Consider the following 19,911-nt stretch of genomic DNA (forward strand, 5'->3'; position numbering starts at 1 on the left):
TCAAATGCACCCTCAGCAAGTTTGCAGATGACACCAAGTTGGGGTGGGAGTGTTGATCTGCTTGTGGATAGCAAGGATCTACAGAGGGATCTGGACAGGCTGGATCAATGGCCGAGGCCACTTGTATGAGGTTCAACAAGGCCGAGTGCCAGGTTCTGCACTTGGGTCACAACAACCCCATGCAATGCTACAGGCTTGGGGAAGAGTGGCTGGAAAGCTGCCCAGCAGAAAAGGACCTGGGGGTATTGGTTGACAACTGGCTGAATACAAGCTGGCAGCTTGCCCAAGTGATGAAGAAGGCCAACAGCATCCTGGCTTGTATCAGAAACAGTGTGGCTAGTGGGACTAGGGAAGTGATCGTCCCCCTCTACTCAGCACTGGTGATGCCCCGCCTTGAGAACTGTGTTCAGTTTTGGGCCCCTCTACAAGAAAGACATTGAGGTGCTGGGGCGTGTCCAGAGAAGGGCAACAAAGCTGGTGAAGGGTCTAGAGAACAAGTCCTGTGAGGAGCAGCTGAGGAAACTGGGGTTGTTTAGCCTGGAGAAAAGGAGGCTGAGGGGAGACCTTATTGCTCTCTACAACTACCTGAAAGGAGGTTGTGGCAAGGTGGGTGTTAGTCTCTTCTCCCAAGTAACAAGCGATAGGACGAGAGAAAATGGCCTCAAGTTGCACCGGGGGAGGTTTAGATTGGATATGAGGAAAAAATTTCTTCACCGAAAGGGTTGTCAGGCATTGCAACAAGCTGCCCAGGGAAGTGGTTGAGTTACCATCCCTGGAGGTGTTCAAAAGACATGTAAATGTGGTGCTTATGGACATGGTTTAGTGGTGGACTTGGCAGTGTTAGGTTTATGATTGGATTCGATGATCTTAAGGCTCTTTTCCAACCTAAATAATTCTATGATTCTAAGGGTTGTGTGACTGGGTCCCTACTGACTTCAAAAAATCTTGGTTGGGTAGATCACACAAGTATTGATTTAAAAGTTTTGCGTTTCTTTCTTTAGTATGATTTTAGTTATTTTTATCTTTTTTTTGATTAAGTATTTTAAATAAAAGTTGAGATCTGGAAAATAAGCTGTGTCTGTATGAAGTGATAGTCCTGTTTTCTCCCATTTTCTGTGCCTGAGAACAAGAGTAGTATGCAGGATGGCTGTAGTGCAGCTCATAAGGGAAAAATCTTAATGCGACAAGTAACACATTTGCCTTTGTTTATAAACACAAGGTACAATTACATTTTTAGAGTGAGAAATTGTTGCCATTTTTAGCAGAAGTATGAGTAGCAGGGGAAGTAACAATTATGAAAAAAAAAGAAAAAGTATTTTCTAGAAGATTAAATATGGTTAACAGCAAAGTAGAATCTTCACGTAAAATTAGACTGGGAGAAAGGTGATAAAGAAATTCTCACTCCAAAGCAAAAAAGCTCTGGGAGATGAACAGTCATATACTGAACCTTTCAACTCAAGCAGTCTTTCCCGTGTTGTTCATTACTTTAAGCTTCTAAATGGTTTCTGTGTTAATTGCTGTGATCTGGACTAGAGCTGTTAAGCACACCCAGATTACTTAGGGCAGAATAAAAAGACAGAAGTGAGTGCTTTTCGAGAAAATGTGGACTGGCACATGAAAAACACGTTGCTGCAGTGGCAGCATCACTAATGTTTTGATAGTACAGGAACAAAAATACAGAAGATGGCAGAGGGAGAGTCTGCAGTTGGGTCCAGTGGCTGCCAGGCAGGGCCATGGTGATGGGGCCAGGCTGGGGCGAGGCCAGGCCGTCAGCCTGCAGCTGAGAGTCAGGATCAGGCCTGGTGAGGAGAACAAGGGTCAGACATGGCTGGGCAGTGCTGTGGCAATGGGGCCGGGAGAGGCCAGGCTGGGACGTCAGTGCATGGGCGGGCCTCGCTCGGCAGGGTCCATGGCTGGGCAGGGCCGTGGGGAGCTGGAGACCAGCCTCGCTGCTGCATTGCTAGGGCAGGGGCTGATGGCCCCAGGGGTCCTGACAGGGAGTCCTGGGCCGTGGGCAGGTTGGAGGGAGTCCTCAGGAGCTGACATGGGGTCCTGAGCTGTGGGAAGGGTTGGGGGAGCCCTGGGGAACTGAAACAGCCTCCTGGGCTGTGGGCAGGGTCTGGGGAGATCCGGGGAGGCAGGGCAAGGCTGTTAAAGGCTGGTAAGTGCCCTCAGGGCCCTGACAAAGTATGTATGTTCCTGTACTCATACCTGACCATTGCTGGGAGAGGGGAACCTCAATTCATCCCACCAGTTTGATGCCAGTGCCAGCAATAGATGCCCAGAGCCTGGAGAGGGATCACAGGTCAGCAGGAGAGGACCTGAAAAGCAGCAGAAGGAATTCCAGCCATTCCAGCCAGCAAGTCAGCTTCATTGGGGATTGAACTTAAATGCCTCTTTACAAACCCACATAGCACGGGAAATAAACAAGAGGAGTTAGAGACATGCACACGCCTGCAGAGTTATGATCTTATTGGCATCAGGGAGATGTGGTGGGATGGTTCCTATGACTGGAGCATTGGAATGGAAGGATACAGACTCTTTAGGAAGGACAGGCAGGGGAGGTGAGGAGCGGGTGGTGCTCTCTATGTTAGTGACCAGCTGGAGTCCACCTGGGGATAGGTGAGGAGCCAACTGAGAGCCTAGGGTCAAGATTAAAGGGAGGGCAGGGACAGGTGACATTATAGTGGGGGTCTGCTACAGGCCACCTGACCAGGAAGACTGAGTGGATGAAGTCCTCTATAGACAGACAGGTGCAGCCTCACGTTCATAAGCCCTGATCCTCATGGGAAACTTCAACCACCCTGATATCTGTTGGAGGGACAACATGGCAGGGCATAAGCAATCCAGAAGGTTCCTGGAATGTGTTGATGACAATTTCCTTCTCCAAGTGATAGAGGAGCCAATGAGGAGAGGTGCGATGCTGGACCTTGTTCTCACCAACAAGGAGGAGCTGGTGGGGAATGTGAAGCTCCAGGACAGCCTTGGCTGCAGTGACCATGAAATAGTGGAGTTTAAGATCGTTAGGGCAGCAAAGAGGATGCACAGCAAGCTCACTACCCTGGACTTCAGGAGAGCAGACTTTGGCCTCTTCAGGGATCTGCTTGGTAGAGTACCATGGCATACAGCCCTGGGGGGAAGAGGGTCCCAATAAAGCTGGTTAATATTCAAGGGTCACCTCCTCCAAGCTCAGGAGGGATGCATCCCAACAAAGAGGAAGTTAGGCAAAAATGCCAGGAGGCATGCATGGATGAATAAGGAGCTTCTGGACAAACTCAAACACAAAAAGGAAGTCTACAGAAGTAGAAGCAAGGACAGGTAGCCTGGGAGGAATACAGAGAAATTGTCTGAGCAGACATGGATCAGGTTAGGAAAGCTAAAGCCCTGAGAGAATTAAATCTGGCCAGGGATGTCAAGGGCAACAAGAAAAGCTTCTATAGTTATGTCAGTGATAAAAGGAAGACTAGGGAAATCATGGGCCTTCTCTGGAAGGAAATGGAAGACCTGATTACCCAGGACATGAAGAAAGCTGAGGTACTCAACGACCTTTTTGCCTCAGTCTTCACCAGCAAGTGCTCCAGCCACACCGCCCAAGTCACAGAAGGCGAAGGCAGGGACTGGGAGAATCAAGAACCGCCCACCATAGGAAAAGATCAGGTTCGAGACTATCTAAGGAACCTGAAGGTGCACAAGTCCATGCAACCTGATGAGATGCATCTGCAGGTCCTGAGGGAACTAGCAGATGAAGTGCCTAAGCCACTATCCATCATATTTGGGAAGTTGCGGCAGTCTGGTGAAGTTCCCACTGACTGGAAAAGGGGAAACATAACCCCCATTTTTAAAAAAGGAAAAAAGCAGGACCTGGGGAACTACAGGCCAGTCAGTCTCACCTCTGTGCCCAGCAAGATCATGGAGTAGATCCTCCTGCAAACTATGTTAAGGCACATGGAAAATAAGGAGATGATTGGTGACAGCCAACATGGCTTCACTAAGGGCAAATTGTGCCTGACAAATGTGGTGGCCTTCAACAATGGGGTTACAGTGTTGGTGGATAAGGGAAGAGCAACAGATGTCATCTACCTGTACTTGTGCAAAGCATTTGACACTGTCCTGCACAGCATCCTTGTCTCTAAATTGGAGAGACATGGATGTGACAGATGAACGACTCGGTGGCTAAGGAACTGGCTGGATGGTCGCACTCAAAGAGGTGGGGTCAATGGCTCGATGTCCAAGTGGAGACCAGTGACAAGTGGTTTTCCTCAGGGATCAGTGTTGGGACAGGTGCTGTTTAACATCTTTGCTGGTGACATGGACAGTGGGAGTGAGTGCACCCTCAGCAAGTCCAGCTGCCCAGGACAGTGTCCAGATGTCTAATTCCTGGCAGAGGATTCTACCTCTTTTCTTACCTCCAAATAAGAAAGAAAATTGGACAGAGTTTTGTCTTGCCTCAGGTATCCTGAGCTCACTAAAGTAGCTAACTGGGCTGTTTTCAAGCAGTGAGACAGCCCTTTGCATTTCAGACACCTCCTTATTTCAGTCACTGTGTTCTATGTAGTCTCTAATTGATATAGATCAGATTATTGATTTCCTGCTGTACACATAATGTTTTTTTTTCTTCTGTGGAATAGGTTATATCACCCATATATTTTTGTTCTTTAAATCCTCAACACAGCTGTTCTTACTATGCACGTGCAATTTTAGGGGAAGACACCAGACACCGTACTTTATTCTAAAGGCTGATGATTGCTTTCATAGTAAAGTTGCTTCAGAAAAAGTTTTTTCTCTGATTGCTTTAGATTGGGGAATTGTTCAGTTAGATGACATACTGGTAAATCACACAGCAGCTGTGTTACATTTAGTTTTTGAGATACTGTGCCAAAACCTGAGCAGAAGCTGTAGGGTTTGGGTTGCAGAAGTGCTGCAATTAACACGGTTAAATTCTAGGTGAAAATCAGAGCAAGTATATTTAGGTTTTGGTGGTTTGCTGATGTTGACTTATTGATGCTGCTTTCTCTTGTTGGTGATTGAGAAAACAGGGAGGATCAGGACAGTGAAGCAGATACAATCTGGAGCAATAGCCCTGCTCCAGCTCTGCAGACCTAAATGCAGGATGGGCCACACCAGCTGACATGGCAGCACAGGCGTGAAACAAGACTGAGATAAGAAAGCAACTTTTACACACTTGAATAACAATCTGAGACTAAATTCCACACATAATGACTTCACATGCAGAACGTGTTTTCTGATTAGAGAGACTGGTGTACGTGGTTAGTGTTTGGTATCAGGGGCACTGCTGGCAACAAAGACTTGTAGTGGCTTTGTTAGTTGTTGGGACACTGGTGCAGTTTGGGTGCAGGTCAAGGGAAGTTTTGAGGGTCTGTAGGGAACAGCGGCGTGAGACTTCTAAGATTCTGGGGTAGGTGCTGCATGTGTGCATGTGGGGAGAAGTGTCAAGGTGGGGCTTGAGGGGCGGTAGGGTATGACTGTGCAGGAGTCAAAGGGCAGTCACAGGCAAGACAGACGCCAATTGGAGAATTTATTGCCAATTAACATAAACATTTAATTACTGGTTTGGGTATTAAGACAGAAGACAAACATTGAAAGACTTGGGGAAAACACCTTTCCTTCCCTTTACTCCAGACACATCTCCTTCCATCTTCCTTGTCTTACACTTCCCTTGTTACTGCTACAGGTTACTCCCAGTCCCTTTTGTGAGATGACGCGTGGCACAGGCAGTTGGGGTCAGTGTGTAGCAGTTTCCTTCTGCTGCTCCTTACCTCTTTTCTTTTGCTGCTTCTTTCTTCTTATATTTGTCCTGTGCTCTGTGCTGGTTTTATCCACGGGGCTGCAGCACATTACTGGCTTATGTTAATCTTGTCTATCAGAATGCTCAGGTCCTTCTCTGCAAAGCTGCCCACTAACTGGTCGGCTGTCAGTGCGTGCTGATGCATGGAGTTATTCTTCCCCGGTGCAGGACTTCACATTCCCTTTTGTTGAATTCAATGGGTTCTTCTCTGCCTTTTTCTCCAGCCTGTTGAGGTCACTCTGAATGGCAGCACAATGATCTTGTATATCAGCCACTCCTCCTGGTTTTATACCATATGTGAACTTGCTGAGGGTGCACTCTGTCTCATCATCAGGATCATTAATGAAGCAGTTAAACAGTATTAGACCCAGTGTCAGCCCCCAGGTATGCACCTAGTAACTCGTCTCCACCTGGACTTTGTGCCAGTGATCAAAACCCTCTGAGCCTGGCAGTTCACAGAATCACAAATAGCTGAGGTGGGAAGGCACCTCTGGAGGTCATCTGGTCCAACCCTCCTCCTCAGGCAGGGCCACCTAGAGATGGTTGCCCAGGACCATGTCCAGACAACTCTTGAATATCTCCAAGGATGGAGATTCTACAACCTCTCTGGGCAACCTGTGCCAGTGCTTGGTCACCCTCACAGTGAAAAAGTGTCTCCTGATGTTCAGAGGGAACCTCCTGTGTTTCAGTTTGTGCCCATTGCCTCTGGTCCTGACACTGGGCACCACTGAAAAGAGCTTGGATCCTTCTTCTTTACAGCCTCCCTTCACGTGTGTGTATACATTGATGAGATCTGCCCCTCCCCCTATCCTGAGCCTTCTCTTCTCCAGGCTACAGAGTCCCGGTCTAAGCTAAACAGTCCCAGATATATATAGTAATGATACCAGATGAAGTTCATGTATTACCAAATGTGTCATGGTTTATCAAAGAACGACACAATAAAAAGGATATTTCCTACCAAAAGGAGTGCAAGCCTTGGGTTTTGAAGCTATACCTTGGAAGTGGCTCAACTTCTTAATCCTACAAGTGACATGATCATCCTGGGCTTATTACTCTGAATCTTATAAAGATTTTTCAATATAAAGATACTGCTCAGCTCCTCAAATCAAACTCTGCAATCATTCTTGTCATTTGCTGGATGACATATAGAAACCTCTGTTTCACCAGTCTTTGTTGGAAGTCCAAATCCTGCATCAAGAGTTATTAAGCATTTATGGTGTCAAGTACCAGAGCTGGATGCCACTGTCTCACAGGGAAGCCAACTGCACTAGCAAGTGGTATGCAAATCTGTGATAACTCACTGGGACAGCTGTTTATATACAGCTGTGCTACAGCTGTATATAAACTCCTTTGTAAAGTAAAAATAAAATCTTATGTATTGCAGTCATTTGAAAAATAATGGAAAAGATAAATATTGAGGCAACATTATTACTCTAACAGAATAAATTCTTTTGTCTGGGAAGGACAAAATCAGATATTACAATTCACACTGATTTGCAGGGGTGTTACTGTTTAGTCTCCTACAGTGAAATTCCCACTAGTGTAAGAGAGCTGCCCTTCAGTGATACTTCCACTTTACAACAGCAGCAAATTTGTGTCTCCTTTCAGTGGGAGATACTTTGTGGAAATACCACCAGGTAATTTTGACATTATGTGAGCAAGGAAGTCTGAGTTAGGAAGGACTACGAAAACATAACAGCTGTCAAAAAAAAAAAAAAAAAGGCCTATATTGGTTTGAGGGTTAGTGGTATTCAAGTGTGTAAATGGAGCTAATAGCTGGTAAGAACCCAGAGGTGCATGTAGTGGAATAACTTAATAGAGCTTACACAACTAATCAGTGTTAAACTCCAGATTCAGTTCTTAGTTCACTGCTTCTTGGCCAGTGAGCCATGTGTCTTCATCAGTACATTGAAACATTTTTTTAAATTGTGATTTCATGTTGTTGACAGAAAGTGTTTGTGTGCTGTTTAGCCACACAAACATTTCTGCAGTTCCTTCCAGCATTCGTGGAGCACCTGTACAGGAAACTTTCTAGATTCCAAACAATATCATAGTGGCTGAGTGGGAATTCTTACTGTGGAAAATAAAAATGCTACTTCCACAGGAAATTCCCAATCATCCATTCCCATGGCTGCCTTACTGCACTTGTTGCTACACAGCCTTTATGGATGGCCATAAACAGTTGCTGTTCCAAACCCAACTTTTATTCAAATTACTGATTTTTCAGCACTCATAAATCAGTGTGCTGTCACTGGCAGGCATGTTTATATCCCGCATCTAGTAAGCTTTTGTCTCAGAGAGGCATTATACTGCTGCTGACCTTTAACACTTCTGTTAGCCATAGTAAGATGCTAAACTTAGCTGATAACCAAGAGGAGATTAATATTGAGACACCACTTGGCTCTGGTTCAGGTTGCATTGCTTCTTGGCAGAACAAAAGTGTTTTAAAATCAGCCTAGTCAGCAAGTCCTGCATTCCCTTCATAAGGAGAAGTTATTCAGTGACGGATGTCATACTGGGCTGAGTATGAGACCAAGAGTGTAGCCAGCAGGTTGAAGGAAGTGATTCTTCCCCTGTGTCTGGCACTTCAGAGACTGCCAGTGGAGTACTGTACCCAGCTTTGGGCTCCCCAGTACCAGAGAGGCATTGACATTGGAATGAGTCCAGCAGAGAGCCAACATGAAGCTTATAGGGCTGTATAATATGATGTATGAGGAGGGGCTGAGAGAACCAGCTGGGTTTGTTCAACCTTTAAAAGAGCAGGCGGTGGTGGTGCTGCTCTCTGTAACTCCATAAACAGCAAGGTGTGGAGAGATGGAGCCACAATCTTCTCAGAGTTGCACAGTGGAAGGATGAGGGGCAACAGACACAAGTTAGAACATTGAAAATGCTGACTCTACAAGGGGGAAAAAACCCACAGGAGCAGTGAAACGCTGGAGCAGGTTGCCCTGAGCAGTAGATTAAAAACTCAGCTGCGCGGCCTGCTCTAACTGTATGTGCTTTGAGCATGATGTTTGATCTAGAAATGCTCCAGAGGTCCCTTCCACCCATGTGATTTTTTCATTATATGTTACTGTAACAGTTCTTGTACTTCCTTCCAAAGTCCTGGTAAAGGGACCAGGCAAAAGGGATTTTAAAGCTACAGGTAAAAGCATGCAGATTAGAGGAATCCTGTCTGATTTACTTGGCTAGATCCAGAACTGGTTATTATCTGGTCCCCTGGTGCAGGGAAGAGAGACATAGCCTCACAGTCTAGATTTACCTAGCCAAAGTATTTTTTAAACACTTGTATTATTAGTTGTACATGTGAAAAAAAAAAGAAACTTTCTCATAGTCTCAAAGGGCTACCATTAACTTGTCCCAAAATTGGGGAATGTTGTTATCTTAACCAGTTTCTGCCTGAAGTGCAAGGAGTGTTGCTTTGACTGTCCTTCCTCCATTGTAAACAGCAGTATTTCTGTGTTGCTACATGATTTTTTTAATCCCAGCCTTAACACTTAACAGCATAGGCCTTTTCCCTTAAAGGAAGGGTAAGAGAATAAACATGTACCAGATCCCAGTCATGTTGCTTAATGCCTGAGTGGTGGTCACTTGGATCATACCATAAAGATCAGGTTAAAATCTACACAGAAGCAGCTTCTAAAGAATAAACACAAGAGTCTCAGAAGTGTGTAGTAGGTGCAGGAAACTGTGGAAAAGTGTAAAAACTTATGGTCAAAAGATTCTAGTTTTGTGCATCAGAGGCTTCTGGAGGAATATCAACCAAGGAGGAAAGCTGTGATTATTGATAGGCTGAGATCCTTCCACCCTCAATGTAACCTAGTTTTGTAGTGTCACATATGAACAAACTGGGGAAAAAAATCTGAAGAAACATTGGAGTTTAGTCAGTATGACTTAACTGCATGATCTAGATGTTTAGGTTAAACTCAGTAGAAGTAAGCATAATACTGAATCCTTTCACTTTCTACTGTATAAAATTAGTTCTGTATTTCCAGGTTAAATCTAATTTTTGTAAGTAAATTGTCAGTTTTTAAAGTGATATATCAAAATGGCTGTGTTATGGAAACAAAATCCTGGAAGACAGAGGAGCTGCATGAAGAAGTTTGTCTTTTTTTTACAAAAAAGTTATGCATCCTTGTTCAATCCGTCTTGCCTGAAAGAAATTTGTATGGATATAGCTGACATTTTATAGCTCCCTGGGGGCAAATTATGTGAATATATTGATAAAGTCATATATGTTATTATGATAGGTAGACGTGAAAAGGAAGGTTAAAAAGAAAATGACTCGGAGCAAATTATCATGTTCTATTTAAACTATTCTACAAACATTTAATATTAATGTGTAACCCTTTTATGGTTGAAGAACTAAGTATATTTATGAAGGAATCTGTGTGTTGTTGTTTAGTTCATAGATTTTTTTGGTAGTGATAGTCTATTTTGTTTTTTAATGTTTTCTGTCCTTCTCCTACCTTTCCAGAGAAGAAAAGTATATTAGGAACATGCTGTAAAAAACCCCCACAACATTTCTGCCTCCAAATAACTACTGCAACTCCCCTGTAATATGTTTGCTCTTTTTCATGTACATAGCTAAAATAAATGGGTGATAGTTCAACTAGGGTTAGACTGCTAGTCCGTATTTCATTTGAGTCTTTAATGGTCAGTGAAATTAATGGAATTGCAGTGATTTATGTCAGCTGATGATCTAACCTTGTGTCATGTTGTTTCGTGGTTAAAGCACATGGCTTGGACTGCAGAGCCTTGGCTTTTTCCCTGTTTGGACAAATGAACAGAGAACATCAGAGCATACAAATCATATTTATCTGTGAAATATCTTGCTATAAAACAGTAAGTTGCCACTGCAGTAAACTTACCATTCAGATTTTTTTTTTAAAACCTGCTTTTACAAATGAAATTGTTTCACTTGTTCATATAAAAACCTTCTAGCAAATGAATACTGTAATACTCTGCTGTACTTGGTCATGCTTTCTTGGCATGTTCAGTCTTACTCTGCTTTTCTGGTAATAACCTCTAATAAAAAAAGATTTTTAAAGGATTCATTTTGGCAGAATCTTCATCTTCTGACAGTACTAATTCTGCCTAGGGAAGAACATATTTAGATTTCTCTGTAATAGTTATCATTCTTCCAGCTCCTTCATAAAGAAAATGTGTCAACCATAATAAAATTCAAATTAATTTTTCAGTTTAGTTTAAAGTTTATCTTTTCTTGATTGATAGGTCTTGCTAGAACCCCTAATTCATAACGGTTTCAAAATATTACTCTCTCCACTCTTGTACTCTCTGAGGGGTTGGAAATACAAAATATCTGCTTTGGGTATCAGCAGCTTTAAATCTCTGGAGTATAATGGCAGTTTGTTCTGTACTTTCAACTTTAACCAGTGAACTCAGTATCTCAGCTGTTTTTTATTATCTTTGCAAGTTGTTGCATGGCAAAAGAAACTAGGAGAAAAAAGAAGCTTAGCTGCCACATACCTTATAGCACATCATAACTTGAACAGTCTGTATTTACTGTTGCTTTGGCAGAGGCAAAGAGATACAGTGCAAATATCAGTTACTTAAAACAAAATGGAAATCTTGAGACCAGTCAAATGCTGTTGGTTTTGTGCTGGTATTACCAGTGTGACTTGTGTTCTGCTTACATGTATGTATAGCTTGCTTCTGGACATCTGCTTTATGTTACCTCTCCTTGCCTGCTCCCTACCCTCTTTCTAAAACACACATTTGTGAGCATAAAAAATAATTTCTGATGAAGTAGGAATTGAGTGCTGGTTTTGTCTTTTTTTTTGGTTTTGTTTTTGTTTGTTTGGTTGGTTTGTTGGGGTTTTTTTTGTTGGGTTTTTTTTTTGGTCTTGGGCTTTCAATTGATTGATATTTGAGGCTCCTGCATCACTTCATCCAGCAATTAAAACAAGACAGAAAATTTTTTACCTTAATTAGTAGCCTTGCTTAATTTAAGATTTTCAGGAAGTATTGACAGTACCATACACTGCATATGCAATGACTGGAGACATTACTGATCAACTTTACGCTTTGAAAAAAGATGAAAAAACCCCTTCTAAGTCATTGTACTAGAGCAAGAATATTAAAAAACTTGAGAAAAATTCAGCTTTTTGAACAGCAAAACAATGATTTTGTTAAATAAAATATTTAATGTATTAGTCTCTGAGTAACAGTAGTAAGTCTTTGCACTTGGAGGGACAAAAGTTCCTTACTTTTAGATGTGACAAAATTACCCCTTGTATCAAAGGTATTTCAAGCTGAGTGAAAGAGTACCTTCAAGTGGGTCTATATGTCATGTACTTGCCAAGGTACAAAGAATGCCTGTGAAAGTCAGATATGTCTGTCTTCTAGCTTGTGCTAACTGATGAATCTAATGTTCTTTCCACCTTCTAAATACTGCCAAACAGTTAGGCATGTAATAGTTCAACCTCTAGTGCTGGAAACTTATTGATGAGTTACTGTCCTCTGATTAACTATAAACAAACAAACATGCTATTGTTTTTGGAGAACTCGCTGTACATCAGCTAACATTCCTCCTGAAAGCTCATGATTGGATTCTTATAATAACAAGATTGTTTTTCTTTTTACCCTAAAGTGAACCAAATGGAAATTCATTACACTTTCCTTCATATCAAGTTCTGTTTTACTGTCTGTTATCCAAAGTCAAAGTTGTGGTTTTGACATAAAGCCCTGCTTCTCAATCTCTGCTTCGTTGTTCTGCAGAGCTCCCATGAGCAGATCAAAAAAGGTGTTTTAATTGATCAGTTATGGTTTCTTTCCCATGAAGAACCCAGTGATATAAATCTGGCTAGGAACATGAAAGACCTTGTATACTCTGAAGTTAATTTGTTTTATTTCTCACTAAGATGTGGGAGTTTTTTTTTAGATGACTTGTGTAAATTGCATTCAGCTTATTTCAGCTTGCATGGTTTATAATTAATTTTGCTTCAGTTTTCTATCAGCTTTTAAAAAGGTTGCTAAATGTCTAGTGTAAAGAAGCTGTAATCAGGTGTCCTCTTGAAAATGAGGTGGAGTAATTGTCTACAGCTGCCCGTTCTGTCCTTCTGCTTAGATACTACATAAGGTGAGGTTTTAGTTTAAATAGCTTTCATCAAGGTACACTAAGCTGGTGTTGAACCTTGTGGAGACCATTTTTACTTTGTCATGCTGGCTCCATGTAAGGTCAGTTTCTTCCTGGACTAATTAGAGTTTCCTGGGGGATCTTGCCATGTATTTGTGTTAGTTCATGTTCTTTTAATAGCAATTTAAATGCAAAAGGTACGTGAACTAACTGCACTCCTGTCTTGAGGTTCTGGAGATGTGCTGGTTCATGCTAGATATTCTTCTGAAGAAAAACTATCTATAGTGATCACTTGCCATTATAAGACTTATGTGGCTTCTTGCTGCAGGATTTCTTGAAGGTACAATTGATTTTTAGAGGGGAAGTCAAATACACGCCTTTAAGTGAATTACTAAACACCCCTTTTTTTTCTTTAGAGTTATAATCTATTTATATCCTTTTAGATTTATTTTTGGATCAATCAGATCTGGATCATGCAGTAGTTCTTTACATGCTAGGTAAAGCTGAATGTTGAGATTTTGTTTGCTACAGATGTTTGCCGTATCCCTTGTGCTGGTGGGAATAAAATGGTTGAAAGCCTTGCAGATAGATATGCACCATTATTAGAGGCTTGTGGAAAGACTGTGTAGTGAAGTCTGGTGCGTTCATACTTGGAAAGTAACGTTGCCGCAGTTTGGGGTAAAAAAAGTCTGGGTGCTTGGGGGGACCAGCTGGTATTCAGAAGACCTGCAGAAATCTACAGAATATGAGCTCGCTGTAAGCGTTATGTTGACGATTATATTACTTTGCCTCCACAAACTTACAGGGCTTGGGGCCATTTGAATGTCTTTGTGGCTAAAGTACCTCCATCTTCCTTCAAAAATGCCATAAAGGAAGATTACAGAACTGATTATTTTGGTCCATTCTGTACAAATAATGACCTCTCTTTAAAACCTGTGTCTGCAAAGCTGCTTTAGTGTAAACTCTGTGGTGAATGAGCAGACAGCAACGTGTCAAAAGTGAACTCCCTTCACTCAACCCCCAACACTTCATGACAGTTTACAGCTAGTCCCTTAGATACTAACCTTTTCATTGCTCAGTACGGTATTAGAGGCACCTGTAAACAAACTGGTTTTATTCAAGTGAATTTTTTTAGTGTTGCTTGTTAATCATGTTTCTTGGGTGGGTGTCTTAAGAATTTTTTTTTTTTTTTTTTTTAAATTCAAGTAGTGAAGATTGCTTCAGGAAAATGGCTAGTTTTAGCTTTGATAGCCATTTCTGCATTGCATGGACTGTTTAGGCAGGTTAGAGTAGGAGAAATTACTGCATTATCAATATTACCTGGAGAAAGGGGACTCCCAGTAGTGTTTTCTACAAGGGGAGTAGAAATGGTTGGCTTCTGTTAGTCTGTCCCTGTTTTTTGTCCTTCAGGAAAACAAACCTTAGAGAAAGAAGTCTTCAATGTTGGTGAGCAGCCTGCAAAGTAAGCTATACCATCTGTTGATATAGCTTCAGAAACATATTTCAGCTTTCACTGAAAAGAAGATAAATTTAAATTCCCAGCTGGACTGAAGAGTCCTTTACAGTGCTGTGATACAAGATAAGATGCCCTGCAGTGTAGCGTTCGCTGCATATCAAGGTGCTACAGTTAGATCACTGGTCGACCCGGACCAGGGAAAGAGACAGATAACACACACAGCGTGAGTGCCAACTTCCGCCTTTTATTGCGCAGTTGATTCCTTTTATATTAACAAGGGTAGGTGGGGTTATGAATGCGTCATAGGGCTGCGACTAACCCTCTGTCTTTCCGTAACATCGCGAGATCTTCCGGGCGCCGAACCCTACACTGCAGAATGTTTGATTTCATTCGTGTGTGATACTGGTACTGTCTTGCACCGATAGCCATCGTTCGGTAGCAATACAGAAACAAATCCATGTGGTTTTCCATTAGGCTACACAAATGTCATGGCAGATCGATGAAGTTTAATTACTACCATCTGTCATGCATAAGGGTTTTAATATCTGGAAACTTGTTCCAGGTCATCAGATAGGACCACAAAGATGATTAAGGGAATGGAGCATCTTGCATATGAGGAGAAGCTGAGAGAGCTGGGACTGTTTAGCCTGCAGATGAGAAGGTCCATGGGCAGTTTGATCAATGTTTCTAAATGCTTGATGGGAGGGAATAAAGAAGAGGGAGCCAAACTCTTCTCAGTAGTGCATACTGGCATGACAAAAAGTAATAGGCATAAATTTAAAAAAATGAAGTTCTGTTTGAACACAACAGAAGACTTTTTTCACTGGCACAGGTTTCCCAGACAGGCTGTGGAGTCTCCATCTATGGAGACACTCAAAACCTAGCTGGACGACCTGTCCTGCTGCCCTGTGCAAGCAAGGTGACCCACCCTGCTTGAGCAGGGGAGGTGGACTGATGATCTTGAGAGGTCCCATCCATCCATCCTCAATTACGTGGTTTTGTGAATAGGCCAAAAGTTGTGTGGTGCCAATATTTTTTTTCAACAGGACTCTAAAGGGAGTTCAAACTTGGGCCTCAATTACCCTTGGATCGAAATAGTTCTTGTTGTATTCCAAAGTTATAGCGTCCCATGGGAACAGTTTCTCCAAACCTGTAGCTTTCCCCATAGGGAGCAAGAATTGTGCTCTCTCACATGCTAGCATAATCAGTATACTGTTTTATATAACTTGTTTCTGTATTTAAGACAGGTAGTGCTATCTACTAGTCAGGTTCCCTCATACATCACACTGTAAAATCTGCTCTTTGGTTGCTCTTTGGTTACAACACTTTGTTTGAGCTGACATTTTTCATCTTGTGTGTATGCTCTACCTTTCTTTCGTTTTATTATTTTTTCCAATTTTGGTGTAATGAAACTGGAGCAATTCAGCTTTTTCCTGAAACTAGGGGGAAAAGAGTAATTTGCCCTTGTCTTTAGTACTTCAAGCAGGTTGTCAGGGAAATTGGCTAAGCATGTATGCATATTTGTTTTCCATAGATTGTGTCTGGTACTTACAACTACTTTTCCTAACACTGCATATCAGCTGTGGGCTTTGCTGGGTTCAGTGGCCTTAAGTGAGTCATAAAAATCTCTTCAGTGTTGTCAGTTGTACTTTTGCTGGTTCAAATAGCTGGAGCTGCTTGCCTGAATGAAGGAGGAAGAATTAGTTGCACGAGGACAGCAAGAGTATAAACTGGGACAAGGATCACTTAGGCTTTAAGGTCTCCTGGCAATGAGATAACAAACATTTGAAGGGAAGGGATTCTTACTGGTATAGATGATGGGGAAGAAAAAGACAGTAAGCTGCTGCTCCTGCCTCTTTTAGCCTTCACCTAGGTCTGTGCGTGTGCATGTGGGTTGTGAAAACTAACGGCACATGGCTGAAGCAAAGGGGAATGTCTGAAATCAGAAACTGTAGCCGTCACTTATTTCTGCTCTCCTAAAAGAAAGCGAGGGTACATGCTGACAGGAAATTTAACTAGGTTGAGGCACCTGGCTATGACTGCCTGAGAAAGAGCACCCACATGTGTTTAGGAGTGGGAAAGTGGTAGCTTGGTGTTCTACTCCAGTGGTTTTTGGATCCATTTGCTGGTTATCACTTGAGAAAACTTCATCATGGGGTTCAGTGCATCACTTTTTTTGGCCTTTCCACCATAACATCAGCTTTCTTGGTGCTAGTGCAAGCAAGTATGAAGCACTTCATCTCCTCTGTAGGATCAGGGCAGATGCCACAAAGCTTTGGGACTTTGGTTCTGTGCCTCACTGGTAAAGCTCACCTGAGCAGGTGAGAAAGTTTCTAGCTAATCATCAGACAGGTTGTCTATTGTAGACAGGTTTCCTGAGGAAACAAGCTTCAATGATTGGATGGTGCTGGCTTTTCTGCCCCAGTCTGTTTTGAACCTGTCAGCGCATTTGAAGCAGACTTGTCAGGGCAGTGAGGTCCTCAAACCCACAAAGTTCTGATTTTAATGAAAGTCAGTGGCCGTTTTTGGAATAAGAGTCCCAAACTAGCATCTCATGAGGGAAGTTACCCTTTGAGGTCTGTAGGCAAGCTTGCAGGCTAGTCTGCATATGCAAAAATGGCTGATCAGGATACACACAGGAGAACCAGTCACAGCAACTGCTGCTACTCGCCTAGGTTTTATGCGAGGGAGCTGTGTGTTTGGGAAGGGGGAGATGCGGGGAAGTAGGACACGTTCAGAGAAACAGGCTTTTTTATTTCAGCTCTTTGAGAAACATCTTGTGGGAACTATATTGTCTATTTCCCAATAGATGTCTGAGGCAAACAGCTAGATGCTGTCTAGTTATCAGAGCACGAATGCCTTTGCTTATTGTCTTCCAGTAAGGACTCTTCTTGCTGCCTCAGCTTGTACTGTGGCTGTAGAAGAGTTTTACACCCTGGTTTCCATTTCACTCCTTCCTTTTAGGATGTTGCATGTTTGGAAAAATACTTTGATATGTAATCTTGAAGTTGAATACCTGGATTTTCTTTCCAGTCACAGATCGAAGAGCTAGCCAGAGAAGCCTTCAGCTTTCATCAGCGGTTTCAAAATTCACTTGGTAGTGTGCTGACATATTTCAGTTTTCAAGAAATCAGTTCTTTTTGTATAAAGTAGCTATATACTTCTTTGGTAACTGTTTGAAAAGGCTACTGAATTCTTTTTTACTCTTTTAATGTATCATGCAAATCTGAACTTCCAATGCAGACCGGAAAACTGTGTGGGATTTTATACCACCTTGTTTCAGTAACCAGAAAACCCCTGAAAAATCCCCTATCTCAGAAGAACTTTTCTGTACCTATTGTCAAATGTACTGTTTGTACTCACTTAGCACAGGCACACACTTAGCTCTGTTCAGAAGAATATCAAAGCACGTATTTGTAATACACATCAGTGTATGTATGGTAATATATGTCTCGTGGGAAGGTGTGGAAGGGGAAGCTGAAATGGCTCTTTTGGTGATGATTAAAGCAAAACAAAAACAACTGCTGATCCCCTGGCCAGCCAGCTTGCTGGGACATTTTTATAATTCTTGTGCTCTGTTGTTGGAGATCTCCAATTAGCCTCAAACTGGAGCTCGCAGCTTGTGTGTGAAACAGGCAGCTGCTGGCACGCAATCTTCCCTCAAGTTGTTTCCTTTCCTTTTTCCTGAGATTTAGCGAAGGGGGGGGGGGGGGGGGGAAGGGTTGGAGTCACATGGATACAAAGCTTTTGATTAATGTCCAAGTCTGTGCTGCTGCGGAGGCTTTCCAACCTCTCAGCTAACAGGGCGAGCTGGGAACCAGTGACCGCTCGTTTCCTCCAGGCTGTGTCCCTTTCCTGACGGGAAAGGAGCACGCACGGGGCTGGCTCCTCGCCTCCGAACCTCGGGCCGCTGCTGGAGCCGGGTGAGAAGGGGCTGAGGCTGCTGCGCGGCTGGGGACCGGCCGGAGCCCGGCCCCGCCGTGTAACTTCGCGGGGTCTTTTGTTGTCCTTGTCCGCAGCGCAGTGCCGGGGCGCTCAGGCAGCGCTGCCAGCAGCCGGGAAAGGCGCCGGGCTGGGAGCACCGTTCCTCCTCGCTGCACCATGACAGAGGAAAGCAAAGGGGAAGGCAAGGGGGAAAGCGGCAAGGACTTGGAGAAGCAGCTTCGCTTGCGCGTCTGCGTCCTCAACGAGCTGCTCAAGACCGAGCGGGACTACGTGGGGACGCTGGAGTTCCTGGTGTCGGTGAGCGGCGGGGCGCGGAGCGGCGCGGACGCGGGGGGGGCCTCGCCTCGCCTCGCCCGGCGGCCCCGCTGCTGCGCGGCGAAGGCGGCGCCCACGGCGGGGAGCGGGGCGGGCTGCCGCCGGCCGGGGCACGGCGCGACCCGCGGCCGGGAGAGGGTTTTCCGCCCCGAGCTGCGCGGGGCGGCCGCTTTGGCTTAAGAGGGAGGGGGAGTAGCAGGTTTTGAACGGGCTGGGGAGGGGTCGTGCCCCCCCGCCCCCGCGGCCGCCCTCCTCGGAGAGCCCGGACGGGCGACCTCGCTTCTCCGGGGGTAACGTGTTTGGGTTCAGGTCTGCCGTGGGTGTGGGGGCTCGTGTTGCTTACAGGGCGCTGCAGTTCCATTACTTGCGATAGTCCAGGGGGGTGAGGAGGAGGAGGACGGAGGGGGTGCTGGTGTGCAGCAGCTGCTCGGCATTAAAGCCACATGTGGCGTTAACTCCTGTCTTGTGATACAGGGTCAGCTGGGAAGGTAGCGCGTTCTGCGGAGAGCTGTGTTGCAGCAGTCTTAGCTTCCTCCTACGTCTGACTGCCACTGTTGATAGGATTATTCGTGCCGGGTAATACCTTAATGGGAAAGGCAGGAGTTTTCACTCTCTCAAAAAGCCAGGGTGACAGAATTATTACAGAACAGATGCGGGCGGCGTTTCATTTGCGCGTGGCCTCGGTAGCATCACTCGAGGACCCTGTTGAGATAAGTATGTCCAAATCAGCTGCTTAAGTTTGTAAAAGATTTCACAGTAGCCCCCTCATACTTTTCTCTCCTCCCCTGTCCCACTGAAGAGGGGAAATCCTTCAAACTGCAAACTTCCTGCTTTGCTGCCTTGAGATCTGTGGACTTTCTGCTTATTATCATGAAAGAGGAAATTCTCAGCTTGGCTGTGATGGGGAGAATAAAATCACAGACACTGGAGTGAAATAAGATCTACAGAGTAGCTTATTTTCTCCATATGTTTATCCTCAGCAGAACCATGAAAAACGGTAAATGGTCCAATGTGTTTTCTATTTTTTTTTTTTAAAGAAGTTTAACATCTAAGTTTTTGAGAAGTGGCTGTGCGATTGTGTTTTACTTGCTTCCATTTAACACTCAGATTTTACCTATTGTAAAAAAAATACCTATCCTAAAGGAATGTTCTTCAATATTTTATCTTAAGCCCCCAATTTGGTGTATGTCAGAGTCTTAGATCATTTCAGCAAATTTAAAGAACTTGTAATATCTTTAATTTTGGACCCTACAGTTTAAGACATAGCAGATATGGGTGTTCAAGCAAAAA

General features: G+C 43.7%; 1 protein-coding gene across 1 annotated transcript in view; it reads left to right on the forward strand.

Moving 5' to 3' along the window:
- The first annotated feature begins 18,252 nt into the window (after positions 1–18,252).
- Positions 18,253–19,911, forward strand: part of PREX2 (phosphatidylinositol-3,4,5-trisphosphate dependent Rac exchange factor 2) — a 187,157-nt gene continuing 185,498 nt past the window's right edge. The window contains exons 1-2 of the mRNA XM_049825355.1: positions 18,253–18,284; positions 18,381–18,603. Coding sequence (XP_049681312.1) covers positions 18,463–18,603 — 141 coding nt within the window. The 5' untranslated portion in view covers positions 18,253–18,284; positions 18,381–18,462. The remainder of the gene's footprint in view (positions 18,285–18,380; positions 18,604–19,911) is intronic.

Source organism: Accipiter gentilis, chromosome 2 (assembly GCF_929443795.1).
Source record: "Accipiter gentilis chromosome 2, bAccGen1.1, whole genome shotgun sequence".
NCBI classification, from domain to species: domain Eukaryota; kingdom Metazoa; phylum Chordata; class Aves; order Accipitriformes; family Accipitridae; genus Astur; species Astur gentilis.